The 18,357-nt window shown below is 36.7% G+C and overlaps 1 protein-coding gene across 4 annotated transcripts in view; it reads left to right on the forward strand.

The window, feature by feature from the left end:
- The window catches only part of Ptpn12 (protein tyrosine phosphatase non-receptor type 12), a 64,216-nt gene that overhangs the window by 22,708 nt on the left and 23,151 nt on the right, over positions 1–18,357 (forward strand). For all 4 annotated transcript variants that reach the window (XM_069996334.1, XM_069996336.1, XM_069996335.1 and 1 more), the window contains exons 2-6: positions 3,002–3,110; positions 7,628–7,704; positions 10,316–10,411; positions 13,371–13,409; positions 17,319–17,390. In XM_069996334.1, the coding sequence (XP_069852435.1) occupies positions 3,002–3,110; positions 7,628–7,704; positions 10,316–10,411; positions 13,371–13,409; positions 17,319–17,390 (393 nt within the window). The remainder of the gene's footprint in view (positions 1–3,001; positions 3,111–7,627; positions 7,705–10,315; positions 10,412–13,370; positions 13,410–17,318; positions 17,391–18,357) is intronic.

Below are 18,357 nucleotides of genomic sequence, written 5' to 3' on the forward strand. Positions count from 1 at the left end.
TGAAAGTATTTGAGTAGAATGACCACTAAAAAGCAAAGAAAACAGCCAAAGATGTAGAAAGATGTTTATCATGGGGCTTCTTTTTTTTAGGTAAAATCTTGGGAAGTATCAATTAATGATATTTTGTTGTTCTGCCAGTTACCCACTGCTGATATAAAGTGTTTCCATGTCCATACAGTTGTATTATTCTGGTGTTTCATGAAATGGAAAAGTGATTTAGAGCAGGTTTTGTTTTTCCATTTTGTTCCTTATACCCCTTTTCATCTGTTTATTTATGCCAGTAGGTTTCTCACAGTCTGGTTTTGCTTTCTCTTGCTATTCAACCATGATCTTTCCTTACCCCCAACTTATTTTTCTTTTGAGTACTTTCTTCCTTTTTCTCCCCTAATTCATTCTTTAATTTCTTAAGATAAATCACTAAGCAACTTTCTGAAGAGTATATGATGTTGTTAGCCTATACATCAAGTAAAAGGAATCAGAATGGTTGAGAATCAGGCCTGTGAATGTGGCTTGGTGGGAGAGTGCTCACCTTGCATACATGAAGCCCTGGCCTGGGTTCCTTAGTACTATACTATATAAAAAACCAGAAGTGGCTCTGTGGCTCACTTGGTAGAGTGCTAGCCTTGAGCAGAAGAAGCTCAGGGATGAAAGGATCCATCATATCCATCTCAGGGGACCATGCGGAGGCAGGCAGGCACAGGAGAAAGATTCTTACAAGGTTTATATTAGAGTAGCCATATTTCTTCCAGAGAGAGAGCACATGGCAGCCTCCACTATCTAGGTAGCAGAAGGGTCTGAGGGGTAGGAAGTGAGGTAGATGGGAGGTCAGGTGCGTCTGGGCAGAGAGAGAGGGGCCAGCTATATGGTGGGAACTCCAGGGCAAGGAGGAGCTCAGGTCTGGGTGGAGCTGAGGTCAAAGTGAGGTCAAAGGCAGGCATAAGTCTTACAAGGCACCATGCCCAGGAACGAGTAAAAGCCCCAGAACTGGCACAGAGGGGGGGGGGGGAGAGGGAGAGGGAGAGAGGGAGAGAAATATCCATTCCCTCAAGTCAGTCAGTTAGTACTTCTAATGACTTCTAATGTAGAACCTGAACACCTTATGCTGGTTGTTTTCAAAGCTAGGTCACAGCAGCATCACCTACTTAGAAGTAAATCACCTTAGCTAAGAATTAAAACTCTCATATTTTATCTCAAATCCTGAATAGAAGCTCTCAGGATAGAGCCCAGTAGTTTAGCCTTCCAGGTAATTCCGAAGCCAGCTCAAATTTGATGCACAAGCTATAACAGCTATAGTCAGACAAAATTGACCCAGAATATGTGAATATTATGAACCTGAGGTAGCAAATAACATCTGAGTTTCAGTAATATTAGTAACCATTTATTGAGCCATTTTATGTACTAATCTCTTCTTACAGAAGTTGTGACACTTAGGTTTTAAATGTGTTCATTGTCTATATAACTGGAAAGCTAAAAATTCAGAATTTTAATTCAGATGGCTGAAGTGTAGAGGGGATTTTTTTTTGTAGGGAATAACTCTCTTCTTGAAAATTAACTTTTAATATAGTTTGGTAGAATTTCCTTGCTATTGATTTTTAAAATTTATGTATTATACAGGTCCTGGGCTTGAACTCAGGACTTGGGGCACTGTCCTTGACCTTTTTTTACTCAAGGTGAGCATTCTACTACTTGAGTCCTAGCTTTGCTTCTGGCTTTTGGGCTCATGGACTTTCTTGTCCAGACTGGATTTGAACCATATTCCTTAGATCTTAGTCTCTTGAGTGACTAGAATTACAGGCATATGCCACTATCACATCTGGCATTTGCTGTTGATTTTTTTTTTTTTTTGTCTTTTCTTTTTTGGTACTGGGGATCGAACCCAGGACGTTGCACTTGCTAGACAAGTGCTTTGCCACTGAGCTACATCCCAGCCCTTTGCTGTTGATTTTTAAGTACAAAACAAAAGTCATAATTATTGTACAAACTGTCTTATCTGATAAAAATATTTTAAGGTATATTCATAATATTTTTAATTGATATATGGTACTTAAATCTGGTATAGTATGACATTTCCATACATATATACAACAAATAAGGACTAGGTCAGGGCTAACAATACTATGTAAATAAGCTTTTGTCTAATTTTTTAAAAATACAAACATAAAATTCTTAGTTGTTTAAATACCAGTGTTACAAATAGCAAAAATAAAATGATGATAAAGTCAGTTATCAGATTTTTTTCATAAGTTATTGACTAGTAGCCAGAATGTTTTCAGTGTTTTTAATCCTGAAGAAAAGTAGATGGCTTTGAAATTAAATTTTAGCAGTGTATTTGAGTAGGCTTTAACAATTCACAATGCCGACTTTCAGTTCTTCTGAAAGCAGGAAGTATATTACTGACACACAGAAATATTCCAGCCCAAAGAACATCCCTACTGCCATATGTGGTAAGAATTTGTCACTAACCCACAAACCACTTCTGTAATGCAGTGAACAAGCAGAATTGGTCTTTGTTGGACATTTCTAATCCAATATGAAAGGACTTTGTTTTACAGTGTTTTATAAGTAATCATTAGCTTATGCCTTGGAGAAAGCTTTCACATCATGGATGTTCATAGTTTATTAAGAAAAGGAATAATGAAACTTGTGCTCTTTATCATGATTTTTAAAGTCAGGTATTTACTCCACTAAAACACAAGTTACTTGAGTAAATGAAAGAGTTAAGTATTCATACTCATTTATTAATGGTATCTTTATATGAAATTAATTATAGTTTTTTCCTTTGCTGCTTATTTGGAAGAAATATTATTCTTACATTTGTATTTATGCTAAAAATGACCTTTAGGGTTAATTATTAAAGGATAATTAACAGCTTAGAAAAACGAGAATTAGTTTTGAGGAATTAGGTCAGCAGAATTCAGTGAAGAGCTATTTGTAAATCATTAACATTTTGAAAATATCAATGTTTTTCTAAACTTGGTTTTTTTTTTTTTTGTATTTTAAGCGATTAAGAAGATTGTCTACCAAATATAGAACAGAAAAGATTTATCCCACAGCCACTGGAGAAAAAGAAGAAAATGTTAAAAAGAACAGATACAAGGACATACTGCCATGTAAGTTTAAATACCTTTGATAGAACAACTAGGAATACTAATTAGCATTTTTATAACCAAACCAGCTTTATTCTTCCTGAATGTGATTTATAATCTTTTTCTCAAGGTACACTACAAAATAATAATTTATAATTGTGCTTCTTGCTTTTTGTTATGATAGTTGTTTTAGTTTGTCTTATCACAGTTGCTCTAATGATTATTTTTGAGTATCAGAATTCCAAGAGAAATATTTTTGTAGACTTTTGTTCAAAGAAGTTATTTCGTTAAAAAATAAAACAATATAAAATATTGCTTTTAATTTTTTTTTGTTGGTTTTTTTTTTGGGGGGGGGGTCTAGTCATGGGGCCTGAACTCTGGGCCTGGGCGCTGTCCCTCAGCTCTTCAGCTCAAGGCTAGCGCTCTACCACTTGAGCCACAGCGCCACTTCCGGCTTTTTTCTTTTTGCTTATGTGGTGCTGAGGAATTGAACCCAGGGCCTCAGGCATGCAAGGAAAGCGCTTTACCACTGAGCCATCTTTTTTATAAAATGGTAAGAACACTGATTTGTCCATTACCTGTTAACAAAAGAACCTTGATTACTTGTGTATGAAAATGGATCATAAATGACTCAAAACACCTTTATGTCTGCTATTCTCAGTTGTCTAAATATGTACCTCTAAGCATGTCTTAGATTGATAATATTATGTTACAAGAATAATATTAGTTATATTTTTAGGTATTATAGTTTTCTGGTAAAGTGACTTTAAATAAGTGACCCCTTTTATAAAATGAAAATTTTGTTTTGTGCCTACTGTGTTAAGCTGCCAATTGTCTTTTTCTTTCCCTTCAAGTATCTTAAAATTCCTACATTCTATGACATTAATTCCTTAATTAACTATTGTCATTATTAAAACTTCTGTCTAAAACAGCCTGGATACAGTTTTCAGTGACTTTGTAATGCTAGATTCAGTGCTGGCTTTTTTGTTTGTTTGTTTTCATTTTTCTCGGCGTTTTAATTAACTTTTGATGCCAATGACCAGTTCCAAGTTGAAGTCCGATAACTCTTTCAATCATAGCCTCTGTCTTGTTTTCTTACCTCTGTTCCTCACTAGTTTCTTGCCTAGATTGAATCCTTCATCGTTCTATTATTTTTGTCCCACATTATTCTTGGCTGTACGATGCGTGGATGGCCAATGTTAACAAAATTAACAGGTGTAAAGCTGGGAAGGTGGCTCAGTGGTAGAGTGCTTGCCTTGCATACATGAGTCCCTGGGTTGGATTCCTCAGCACCACATAAGCAGAAAAAGCTGGAAGTGGTGCTGTGGCTCAAGTGGTAGAGTGCTGGCCTTGAGCTGAAGAGCTCAAGGTAGCCCAGAGTTCAGGCCCCACGACCGACCAAAAAAAACCCCACAAAAAACAAAACAATTAACAAACTATTAGGTATAATGTAATAGTGAAGAATTCTGCCTGCAGACATTCAACTACTGACTTCATCAGTTGTTAGCTATAAGAACTTGAACTCTATTTCTGTGGCTATTTTATTGTTTGTAACATAGAGATAACAGTAATACTTACTATGATTTTTTTTTTGTTGTTGTTATTTTTGGGTCCGGTTTTGGGGCTTGAACTCTGGGCCTGGGTGCTGTCCCTCAGTCTTCAGCTCAAGGCTAGCGCTCTACCACTTGAGCCACAGCGCCACTTCCGGCTTTTTTCTTTTTGCTTATGTGGTGCTGAGGAATCGAACCCAGGGCCTCGTGCATGCAAGGCAAGCGCTCTACCACTGAGCCACCTTCCCAGCCCTTATTATGATGTTTTTGAGTGTTATATCAGTCTAAGCTTTTCCTGGTACCCTAGCATAGTAGCCATTCAGCAAGCTTTTAAAAAACATACCCAGATTGCCTTACAAAAGTTACTTCGGTTTGTTCAGGCTGCTATAACAAAAACGTTATAAACTTTGTAGTTTATAAACAATACAAATATATGTCTTGCCATTTAAGAAGCTAGGAAGTACAAGATTAGGGACCCCAGCTTCTTTGGACTCTAGTAAAGGCTAACATCTGGGTTCTTAGATGGTGATTTCTCACTGTTCTCATGAAGTAAGGTTAAACAAGCTTCTTTGGGCCTTTTTTTAATTAAAAAAAAATTTTTTTTTTAATGACAGCTATGTCAGTCACCAGAGCATGCCTCTTAATACTATTTCATTGGGAATCAGTTTAAATATATGAGAGGTATATAGACATTTGGACTGTATCAGTTGCATACCTCAGAGTAGAGGCTGGTATGGTATAAGGACATTTTATTATTATTTTTATTTTTATTTTATTGTCAAGGTGATATACAGAGGGGTTACAGTTCCATAAGTAAGGTAGTGAGTACATTTCTTGTCAAAACCCCCTCTCTTATTTCTTTCTGTCATGGACAGTTTTTATTAAGATAATCTTACTGTGTTCCCTTAGTTGATGCACATACTCAGAGATAATCTCTCTACTTCTTTGACTTTCATGTAGGGAATTACAAAAACCACAAGGTTTCTTTTTTTTTTTTTAATTTTTTAATTTTTATTTATTTATTTTTTTGGGTCCGGTCGTGGGGCCTGAACTCTGGGCCTGGGTGCTGTCCCTCAGCTCTTCAGCTCAAGGCTAGCACCCTACCACTTGAGCCACAGCACCACTTCTGGCTTTTTTTTTTCCTGCTTATGTGGTGCTGAGGAATTGAACTCAGGGCCTTAAGCATGCAAGGCAAGCGCTCTACCACTGAGCCACCTTCTCAGCCCCCAAACCACAAGGTTTCTGTTTTCATAAGTTTGATTCATTTTACCAAAAGCTGGGCTCCTATAGCTTATACTGGTAGGATACTGAGATCTGAGAAGGTTCAAAGCCAGCCTGAACGTGGAAATTCTCTGACACTTTTATTTCCAATTAACTACTCAAAAGCTGAAAGTAGAGCTGTGGTTCAGGTGGTAGCTCAAGTGTACTTGAGCACAAAAGCTCAGAGACAATGACTAGATCCTGAGTTCAAGGCCTAGGCTCTGTGCTCATGTACATGTGTACACACACACACACACACACACACACACACACACAGCTTTGCACATATATTATGTTCTGATGATGCAAAAACAAATTGGCAAAAATCCCTGCCTTTTTTCAGAGATTACAATCTAGGTGATAGAGAATGCATATAAATTAACATTTATAGTTTGTCTTGTTATGATTAATACTAATAAGAATATAATGGAAGGGATAAGGGTCATAGAGAAATTGTGATAGAAAGGAAGCTTTGATTTTTGAACAGAGGTAGAGAAGGAAGGTTAGTGGCAGTGATCATAAACTGGTTCTGAAAAATAAAGTTCTTTATATTGTTTGGTAATTTTTATAACATGGAATTTTTACCATAATCATCTTTTTGTAGTTGATTTTTTTGGTTTGTTTTTGAAGTGAGGCCTGCCCTATGTTGTCTATGCCGGTCTTATCTTTGTCTTTCTTGCTTCAACCTCCTGAGAGCTGAAATTTACAAGCTTGTGTGGCCATGTCCAGTAATACTTTTTAGTATGTCCAGTATATTGGAGGCAAGTCCCAGAACTGGGAAATGTCTATACATTATTAGGTCTAAAACTGAGCTTGGAAGTGGTGCTGTGGCTCAAGTGGTAGAGCGCTCGCCTTGAGCTGAAGAGCTGAGGGACAGCGCCCAGGCCCAGAGTTCAAGTCCCACGACTGACAAAAACAAAAACAACAATAACAAAAAAACTGAGCTAACCTTTACAAATGGTAAATAGGGGATTTTTAGCATACTCTAATGTTAATTTTAATTATAGTGATTCTTTCTGCTTATAGAATTAATAGCTTCCTGTTTGCTTGACAACAGTATTTATGATTTTTAGTGTATTTTTTAGCAAATTTTTATTATGTTTAAGTGATTACATAAATTTCACAGTATTGGTATGATTTTTATTTTATTGACATAGTTTGTTAGTGTTCATGGAGAAAGTTAAGGTACAGATTTTCTATGCCTCTTATGTAACCATTTTTGGTTTTATCTCTTTGGAGTCAAGCTCTAGGGCAGTTGTATAGATAGGAAAAGCATGGAAGGAAACTACTGCTTTTATTTCCTTTATATTTAATTTCATTAGATTCATTTTTAAGCTTAATAAGAGTGCCAAAAATATTAAAGTATAATGTTAGAAATTGCCCTACAAATACCTGGACTTCATTTTTGTTAACTTTATTTATTTATTTATTTATGTGTGTGCCAGTTTCAGGCCTTGAACATAGGGCCTGGGCACAGTCCCTGAGCTTTTTTGTTCAAGGGTAGTAGTAGTCTAACACTGGAGCCATGCTCCACTTTTGCTGCCCAGACTGTCTCTGAACCACCTCATAGCTCAGCCTCCTGAGTAGTGAGGCTTATAGGAGTTAGCTACCAGTGTCCAGTCTTTATTTTTTTAACTAACATTTTTAACTATCTTAGCTTTATTTATTATGCTTCATCAGAAAATACTTAAATGCCAGTGAAACATAATTTTTGAAATTTTTTTCTTGTAGTTGATCATAGCCGAGTTAAGTTGACTTTGAAAACTCCTTCTCAAGATTCAGACTATATTAATGCAAATTTTATTAAGGTATGTATTAATGTTGCATGGTATTCCTTTATCATTCTTAATGTCTTATGTATGTTTTAATAATATCCTTTAAGTTCCCTGAACATGGTATCAGCCGGAAAAGTACTAAAAATAATTGACCCTTTGTTCATTTTTCATAATTCCTTAGAAATTGTTGGTACTAGGATTACTAGGTAAAATTGGTTTAAAATTATAGAACATTAACTTTAAAATTTTAAAAACTTGGTAAGTGTTACTGTTTTTAAGTGACAGCAAAATTTAACATAGTCTTTTCTTGTATGCCAGTTCTGGGGCTTGAACTCAGGACCTGGGCATTGTCCCTAGGCTTGTAGTGGTAGGCTTGATGTAGTTCCACTTCTAGCTTTTTGGTGGTTAATTGGAATAACACAGATTTTCAGCTGGGTTTGGTGGCTTACGCCTGTAATCCCAACTACTCAGGAGGCTGAGATCTGAGGATTGTGGTTCAAAGCCAGCCCAGGCAGGAAACACTGTGAGACTCTGATCTCCAATAATGCACTCATAAAACTGGAAGTAGTGCTATGGCTCAAGTGGTAGAGCGCTCATCTTGAGCTGTAGAGCTGAGGGACAGGACACAGGCCCAGAGTTCAAAACGCCCCATGACCAACCAAAAAAAAACAAAAACAGATTTTCATGAGCAACCCAGTTTAGAACTGTGATCCTCAGATCTCTTCCTTCTGAGTAGCTTGGATTATAGATGTAAACCACTGGTACATGGCAACATAGTCTTTTTTAGGTAGCTTTGGTTCTCTTTGGTCAAAAGTAGTCAAGTGATTTTTTTGCTGGTTTGCTATTTTAGTTTTGAGAAAGAACTGTATAGTTTAGGTTGCCTTCAGCTCCTGATTCTCCTGCTTCAGTTTCTTCCTCATTAAATAATTTAAAAATAATTATCAGTAGAGATGCAAACTGTTACTTGAGTTTAAATATAAAGACTTATTTTATAACTAGTATAAGTCTAGTACACGCAGAAAAGGTCAAAAGCTATTTACATATGACCATATAAGATGATAAGTGAAATGAACCCCAAGATAGAGACATAAGTGCTTTTTTCTTCCTTGCTATTGTTTTTAATATATGTATTTAAAGTGTACTATGTGATTTTTTTTTCTTGTATGTTCTGCCCCCATGGTATAACCACTGTTTTCACTGTATTTGATGTCAGTGCCCTGTATCTTGTATATAATTTGGGGAGGGGAAGGGAAATAACAAAATACTGAAAATAGGATATAGGTTGAATCATTGTAACAATGAGATGTACAAGACACTATGTTGAAAACCAGTTTTATAACATGCAGGGGAGGGAAGAATTGGGGAGGTGAGGAGGGAAGGGATGGTAGGGGAAAAACAAAGGAGGAGGTAACAATGCTCAATAGGAAATGTACTCATTAACCTTACTCATGTAATTGTAACCTCTCTGTACAGTATTTTTACAATAAAAAAATAAAGACTTATTTTAATATAATTAAAAGGCTTTTTAATAAAAGGTTATTTTAATTTTAGTATTTCTAATTATATAACTAACATTTTAAATTGTTAAATTTAACATTTTAAATTGTTAAATTGTTAAATTTATATATGGTATTTTTGATATTTTAGTAAGTTATCTTGTCAACAAAACTTAGTAAGACTTTATGCAGTATAATTTTACTGCCTTTGTCAACAGTGGATAGTCATAGTTTGAAATAAAATTTTCATTTATCAGTTTTATTATGATTGCAGTAAAAACTAAAATTAATAGAACATGAACTAATAAACAGTAGATTTGTGCTCTCAGATGTTGTCATTGTTGGTTGTTTTGGGGGGTTTTTGAGCATGTACTAGAAATTCTGTTTTTTAATTGTACTTCAGGACATTGATTTGTTGTATGATGCACTTATGTGGTAGTTTTATTTTAGTCAACTATTTCCTATTTGATCTATTCTTGAGTTTATTATTTCAGACGTATTTAGTAGATATTAAATGAACTTTTTTTTTGTCAGTTGTGGGGCTTGGGCATCTTTCCTGGGCTCTTTTGCTCAAGGCTAGAGCTCTACCACTTTGAGCCACAGCTCTACTTCTGGTTTTTGAGTGGTTAATTGGAAATAAGAGTCTCAGAATTTTTCTTTCTTGGCTGGCTTTGAAACTGTCATCTTCAGATCTCAGCCTCCTGAGTAGTTAGGATCACAGGCATGAACCACTGGCGCCTAACTAAATGAACTTTTAAATTGAATTAACTGAGGTAGCCATGGAAGAAACCAGCCAAGATAGTTTCAGTACTGATTTTACAACCGAGTCATGCTTCCTATTACTGCTAAGGTAGCTTTGTTTATTAAGAATTAAGGCGTTAGGTTTTAATTCTTAGGTAAGTAATTTTTAATAAGTAAGGAATGGTTTTTAATGATCAGTTTCTTTATAGCCTATCTAATAAATACACAACAGCAGCAGTGGTTACCAGAAAGCTGAAATGAATTGGATATGTTTTTGCTGTATTGTTATGAACCATAAAGAAAACTTTTAGGTGAAACATTACTAATAAAGTTTGAAACTTTAAATTTTGGTTGTGAATTTTTTTTATAATCATAATAAATGTGAAATTTACTTTTAATTATTTTAGGGTGTCTATGGGCCAAAAGCATATGTGGCAACCCAAGGACCTTTAGCGAATACCGTGATAGATTTTTGGAGGATGATATGGGAATACAATGTTGTAGTAAGTCATTTATATTTTAAATTTAATTTTGACATAGAATGTTTTACTAACTAAAGAATGAGATAATTTTTTAGCCATAAGAGCATGTTTGATTATAACAAATATTTAGGGGAAAAAAGAACTAATTTCCAGGAATGTGTCTCATATTTTCATGAATTACTCCATGTGCTTATGCATGTTTCCTGGGAAAGAGAGACTCAATATTAAACAGTCATGTACTGGTCTGTTCACCAGACATTTTTGAGTCTTTCCCAGGAAACATGCGTAAGCACATAACTATAAATTGTTAACATAAAGTGTGAGAGAAACTAGGATTTGTCTCTCCCTATCTACCCCTAACTAAAACTCATCAGTTAATAACATATTAAGCTATTGGCATCAGTTTCTTCTTCCTCTTTGAGGTGAAGGAAAATAGTGTGCCAGTAGGTTTGGAAGCAGGGAAATATGATTTAGGATAACTGCAAATAGCCACCTTTGTCAACTGTGTATCACTCTTGAATCTAAAACATTTGATTGCTGATTGTTGGGAGTGTGAATGAAGAAATCCAGGAATAAGGAACTCACATTGGTCTTTATGAGCTTTGCAATAGGATTTTTCTGTGTAATTAAAATGATTAAATTGATTAAAATGATTCTAAAGCACTGGCACCCTCTGTTATCTCAGGTGGTGGAGTTTTTTTTTTTTTTGGGTCCGGTCATGGGGCCTGAACTCTGGGCCTGGGCACTGTCCCTCAGCTCTTCAGCTCAAGGCTAGCACTCTACCACTTGAGCTACAGCGCCACTTCCGGCTTTTTTTTCTTTTTGCTTATGTGGTGCTGAGGAATTGAACCCAGGGCCTTGAGCATGCAAGACGAGTGCTCTACCACTGAGCCACCTTCCCAGCCCCAAGGTGGTGGAGTTTTGTTGTTGTTGTTTTTCTTTCTTTCTTTTTTTTTTTGGTTGGTCATCCGGAGTAAGGCTTAAACTCAAGACTACGTGCTTTCCCTGGCCTGTTTTTCTTGTCCTCTGCCACTGTGAGCTAAAGTTCCCCTTCTAGTTTTTAGGTGGTTCATTGGAGATAGGAATCTCATGGCCTTCCCTGCCTGGTCTGGCTTTGAACCACGATCCTCGGATCTCAGCTTCCTGGGTAGCTAGGATTACAGGTGTGACCCACCAGTGTCCTGGCAATAGTGTTATTTTATATGAGATTTTAAACAAGAATAAATTATAAATTGGATGGTGGTCAGATCTTAACATCTTAACACTTTGATTTTCACAGGTGTATGCATTTTATTCAGACTTAGAATGTTCCCTTAAGATTTAGGTATTTCATTGGAAGTAAAATTTACCTCAAGAAGAAAATAGCCATAAACAATATAAAAGTTACTGAGCTTGGCTGGGCACCAATGGCTCATGCCTGTAATCCTAGCTACTCAGGAGGCTGAGATCTGAGGATTGCAGTTCAAAGCCAGTCGGGGCAGGAAAGTCTGAGAAACTCTTATCTCCAATAAACCACTAGAAAACTGGAAGTGACACTGTAACTCAAGTAGTAGAGCAATAGCCTTGAGCTGAAGAGCTGAGGGACAGCGCCCAAGCCCAGAGTTCAAGCCCCACAACCCACCAAAAAAAAATTACTGAGCTCTAGGTAATGATATGCATGTTGAGGCAGTTAAGGGAGGGTATACTGATTTCTGCAACTTACTTTAAAATGTATTTTTTAAAAAAAGATTAGTAAAGGAGTAACTATAATAAAACAATCACTGTGAAATACTAACAGTCCTCCAACTTTTCTCCAAGTTTTAAAGTTTCCATATAAAATGTCAAAGGGGCTAGGTGCTGGTGGCTTATGCCTGTAATCCTAGTGACTCAGGAGGCTGAGATTGGAGGATTGCAATTCAAAGCCAGTCTGGACTGGAAAGTCTTTGAGACTCTTATTTCCAATGACCACTAAAAAACCGGAAGTGGAGCTGTGACTCATCAAAGTGGTAGCCACCAGCCTTGAGCACAAAAGCTCAGGGATAGCCCTACCCTGCCCTGTCCCCAGGCTCTGAGTTCAAAGCCCCTGGACTTACAAAAGAAAAAAAGAAAAAGTCAAGTCTGATGATATAGGTTAACTTTTGTTTAAAAACAGTGATAGGAAGTTGCACTGTGGTTCAAGTAGTAGAGTGCGAGCTTTGAGCTGAAGAGCTGAGGGACAGTGTCCAGGCCCCAGAGTTCAAACCCATGACCGATCAAAAAAAAAAAAAAAATCCATACCACTACTGGGGTTTGAACTCTGGGTTTCAGTATTCTCCTTTAATGTTTTTGCTCAAATGGTTCTCTACCACTTGAGCTAGTTCTCTCCTTTTTACTTTTTGCTGGTAAATTGGAGATAAGAGACTCCATGAGATTTATCTGCTTGGGCTGGCTGGCTTTCTAAACCACAAACCTCAGATCTGAGCCTCTTGAATAGCTGGGATTGCAAGCATGAACTGTTGCCCCAGCTTCAACCTTTAATTTTATTAAATTTGATTAATTTTTGCAGTATAAAGGGGCTTTTATTTGGAAGATACGATTTTAATAGCTTCTTTAAATCACACTTTTATTTTTATTTATTTATTCATTTTTATTTATTTATTTATTTATTTTTTTGGGTCTGGTCGTGGGGCCTGAACTCTGGGCCTGGGTGGGTGCTGTCCCTCAGCTCTTCCGCTCAAGGCTAGCACTCTACCACTTGAGCCACAGCTCCACTTCCGGTTTTTTTCTTTTTGCTTATATGGTGCTGAGGAATCAAATCCAGGGCCTCATGTATACAAGGCAAGCGCTCTACCACTGAGCCACCTTCCCAGCCCTAAATCACACTTTTAATATTAAAGGTGCTTATATCTAGAGACCAAAGGCACTTTGCCCTAAAGAGTAATTCTAGAAGTTAGCATTTTATTTAGAAAGTAAAATTGTGTTTAACAGATGTGTTCTTTATTCCGTACATCTCCTTTTTTAGATCATTGTAATGGCCTGTCGAGAATTTGAAATGGGAAGGGTATGTATACCTATTAACTCTTTATATTTCTAGGGATAGATGTTTCTGATCATGTATTATTTAATTATATTCTGAGCCCATATGGTTGTAGGGTATGCACTTCTTTTCTTGTGTGTTCTATTTCCACTGTTATTTGATAGAAGTAACATAGTTTAAAGCATATAAACTTTTTTCTTTTTCTTTTTTTACATTACCATAATATATTTAATGATTAAACTTAATAATTGTGTATTAGTAGTCTTCAAATATTTCATGATATTGTAAGTATAACATAAGTAGCTTAAATGTTTTGATTTACTTCCCTTTGCAAATAGCATTGCCTCTTTTTATTTGTACTTTTTTTTTTTTTGGTCTGGGCCTGGGCACTTTCCCTGACCTCTTCAGCTTAAGGCAAGTGCTCTACCACTTGAACCACAGTGCAGTTTTCTGGTGGTTAATTGGAGATGAATCTCATGGATTTCCCTGCTCATTCTGGCTTTGAACCATGATCTTCAGATCTCAGCCTCCTGAGAAGCTACCATTACAGGTGTGAGCCATCAGTGCCGAGCTGAACCATCTTAAAGAAGGAAATTTTCTTCTTAGTTTTTTGTTTGATTTGGTTATGGCAGTGCTGGGGATCAAACCCAGGATAAAGTATTCCTGTTCCTGGACGACATGATTTGTCCCCTTGCCCTGAATTTTGCAACTAATATAATTTGTAAGTGAAATTAGTTTCAAACTGTTATGAGGTTCTCATTGTAGGAAATGGGACTATATTTATAATAATACTACCTAAGTAATTAACTTTGACTTCTTCTAAATGTGACTGATCAAGTTTAAGAAAAAAAAAATTGTGGTAACTTTATTTGATTTTTTTTGTGGGGGGGGAGGGGTCCGGTCGTGGGGCCTGAATTCTGGGCCTGGGCGCTGTCCCTCAGCTCTTCAGCTCTTCAGCTCAAGGCTAGCGCTCTACCACTTGAGCCACAGCGCCACTTCTGGCTTTTTTCTTTTTGCTTATGTGGTGCTGAGAAATCGAACCCAGGGCCTCGTGCATGCAAGGCAAGCGCTCTACCACTGAGCCACCTTCCCAGCCCATTATTCATTTTTTTGTGTGTGTGCTGGTCGTGGGGCTTAAACTCGGTGCCTGAGCACTGTCCCTCAGCTCTTCAGTTCAAGGATAGTACTCTACCACTTGAGCCAGAGTGCCATTTTTGGTTTCCTGGTGGTTTATTGGAGATAAGAGTCTCACAGACTTTCCTGCCGTGGCTGTCTTTGAACCTTGATCCTTGGATCTCAGCCTCCTTAGTAGCTATGATTACAGGCATGAGCCACCAACACCGGGCTTACTGTTGACTATTTTGACTTTGATCTTGACTTTGAATGTGAACGAATGGAAAGAACATAGAAAATGAATCCAAACAACCTATCATTTATTAGCATTTTGACCAACATAGTTTTTTGTTTTGTTTTGTTTTACATTAATTGCTACTTGTTTGTTTTTGTTTTTGTACTGGAAGTGGGACTTGAACTCCAGAGTTCTTCCTTGGCTGGCTGGCTTGCTCATGGCTCTGAGTCTTACCTGTAGTCTGGCATTGACTGGTTAATTGATAATGGAGTCTTCACAGACTTTTCTGCTCCAGTTGGCTTAGATTTGCCATCTTCCAGGTCTCAGCCTCCTGAGTAGCTATGATTCTAGGTGTGAACCACTAGTACTCAGCCAATTGTTACTAGTTTTGTACCTAAAATATAAAAACCATTGTAATAATAGTTACTGTTCATCTGAGCGAAAGATATGTCATTGATGTACCTTTCATTTCTTACTTGAACTTTCTATAACTTGTTTTTTGTTTTGTTTCAAGATATTAAAATTACTAGACATATGAAAAATATAGAAAACATAATAATTTTCAGAATACTGTAATTTTATTTATTATAAGCTTCTAGTTAATGAGACTTGGGCATTACCTATAGTTTTAGGTTTCTATAATATTAGTATTTACTCTTAAGATGATACATCAGATAGTTCTATGTTGTTGTCCTATGGACATTAACATCAGCTTAAAAAATCAAGAAAATGTAGAAACCTAGAAATTCATGGACTACAGTTAGATAAGAAACAAGACGTTCTAGTGTGACTATAAATAGCAATAGTTAAATGTTAAGCTGCCTGGTCAATTACAGGCTTTCAGTTTATTTTGGTCTTGATAAAAGAGATTACATCAGATTCTTAGCATCTGAATTACTTGTATTTTCTATAAAGTTTATGTCTTCATTAATTTAACATAATTTTCTAAAATGGTAAGAGTTAATGTTAGAAATCAATGAATAGGGCTGGGAAGGTTGCTCAGTGGTAGAGTGCTGGACTTTGCATGCATGAGGCCCTGGGTTTAACTCCTCAGCACCACATAAGCAGAAAAATCTGGAAGTGGCACTGTGGCTCAAGTGGTAGAGTGCTAGCCTTGAGCTAAGAGCTGAGGAACAATGCCCAGGCCCAGAGTTCAGGCCCCACAACCAACAAAAAAAATAAAAGAAAAGAAGGAAGGAAGGAAGAAAGAAAGAAAGAAATCAATGAATATTGAATATTCTGTTTCTATGCCCATTTAAAATGAGAAGATAGTAGGATTATACACATAATTATTAGGAAGATTTTGCTCTGATACCTGCCCTTGGCAAAAATAGTGAGACTATCCAACAATAACTATAAAGCAATAAAGGGTTTGAGGAGAAAGCTCAAATGGCAGAAATGCCTGCCTAGCAAGCAAAAGGCCCTGAATTCAAAACTTCAAATGTTATTTTTATCTGCCAGACTTTGGGGTGGGGGTGGGGGAAGGGGACTGGGGCTTGAATTAGGGCATGGGCACTTTCTGTGAGCTTTTTTACTCAAGGCTAGTGCTCTGCCACTTGAGCCACACCTCCACTTCTGGCTTTTTGGTGGTTAATTAGAGATTTGAGTTTCATAGACTTTTCTACCCAGGTTGGTTCTGAACCTTGGGCCTAAAAATCTCAGCCTCCTGAGTAGGTAGGATTATAGACATGAACTACTAGTGCTTAGTTCAGATGATTTGAAAAAGTTTTATTTAAAAGAAAGAAAAATCTTTGATCTTCTTTTTTTTGTTTTTTGTTTTGTTTTGTTTTGTTTTGTTTTTTGGTCTGGTCGTGGGGCCTGAACTCTGGGCCTGGACGCTGTCCCTCAGCTCTTCAGCTCAAGGCTAGCACTCTACCACTTGAGCCACAGTGCCACTTCCGTTTTTTTTCTTTTTTGCTTATGTGGTGCTGAGGAATCGAACCCAGGGCCTCATGCATGCAAGGCAAGTGCTCTACCACTGAGCCACCTTCCCAGCCCAAGTCTTTGATCTTCTCTGTAGATTAGACAAATATCAATAAACAGTTTACACATTTATGTTAATAAGTTTTTCATGAATAATCTTGGAAGCACACAGGATGTTACCTTTAAGAAAAGTTGAGCCGGGCACCGTTAGCTCATGCCTGTAATCCTAGCTACTCAGGAGGCTGAGATCTGAGGATTGCAGTTCAAAGCCAGCCCGGGCAGGAAAGTCTGTGAGACTCTTATCTCCAATAAACCACTAGAAAACCGGAAGTGGCACTGTGACTCGAGATATAGCCTCCCTTGAGCTGAAGAGTGCAGGGACAGCACCCAAACCCAGAGTTCAAGTCCCACAAATAACAAGAAAGGAAAGAAGGAAGGAAGGAAGGAAGGAAGGAAGGAAGGAAGGAAGGAAGGAAGGAAGGAAGGAAGGAAAAAAAAAGAAAGAATTTGAACTGTCAGGTCTCCTAGCTTGTTGCCTGCTCATGTCATTTTTTCTGTTTTGAGGAAGAAGTAGCAAGATAAAACCCTAGGACACAGAATGTTTGTAAAAGTTTAAAACAAAACCCTGTCATATAGATTACTACGTTTTTTTTTCCCCACAGAAAAAATGTGAACGCTATTGGCCTTTGTATGGAGAAGACCCCATAACATTTGCACCATTTAAAATTTCTTGTGTAAGTACCTATTTTTATATACATTAGTCAGAAAATTGACATACTAGACTGACGCACAATTAAATTGTACTATAATATGAACCTAGGTTGACATAACCCAAATATTCCATGTAGGTCTGCATGCATTTCTAGCCAATAGTAATAATGTTTGTTTTTATATAGCTTGTGTTAATAGTATGTTAGCTTTGTATTAGCTTGTGTAAATTTTGTATATTTGTAGACAATAATTTTGTGTGTATTTAAAACCAAATGGAGTAACTATGCTTTGATCTATTTGAAAATTAGTCAAAAATATTCATCTCATGTCAGATAAATGGTAAAGGCTCTTCATAACTGATGTAGAGTGAAATCAAGTAAACCTCTAAAACCTTTATTAAACCCCAAAGATGTTATATAATCATGTGTAACCCCCCTAAAAATGTTTCAATCATGTGTATAGCATACATTGAGAACTGTCATCTTGTAAGGAAAAAAATTGATGTTTTTGGCAAATAGTTTGATACATACCTAAAGTAAATACTTTGCTAATTAATGATCTCTGGAAATGAGTTAATTTCAACTCCAAAATGAACACAGCAAAAATATCAGAAAATGAATTTAAAAAAAGAAAGATTACGAAAAATGAATAAGCAGAAAAGAAAAAAAAGTAAGCCTAAAACTAGAGTAATTCTTTAGGTGATACATTACATTCTCAGAATTGCTTTTTACTTTGTTTTCTGTAGTTAAATGAAATACAATTTTTGTGATTTTTTAACTTGTCATCAGGAAATTCAAGAATTCCATATTTTGGGGGTTAGAGATATATATCTCAGAAACACTTGCCTACCATGTGAATGGCTCTGGATTTGCTTGCTCCATAGCAAGAACAAAGAATTTTATGCTTCAAACTTCTGAATTCCTGAGATTTGTACTCAAAATTGAGTGTTCTCTAGGTTGGTATAGAAATTGACTCAAGCTGTGCAGTCAC

The sequence above is a fragment of the Dipodomys merriami genome, unplaced genomic scaffold (assembly GCF_024711535.1).
Source record: "Dipodomys merriami isolate MVZ:Mamm:240054 unplaced genomic scaffold, mDipMer1.0.p SCAF_5, whole genome shotgun sequence".
NCBI lineage: Eukaryota > Metazoa > Chordata > Mammalia > Rodentia > Heteromyidae > Dipodomys > Dipodomys merriami.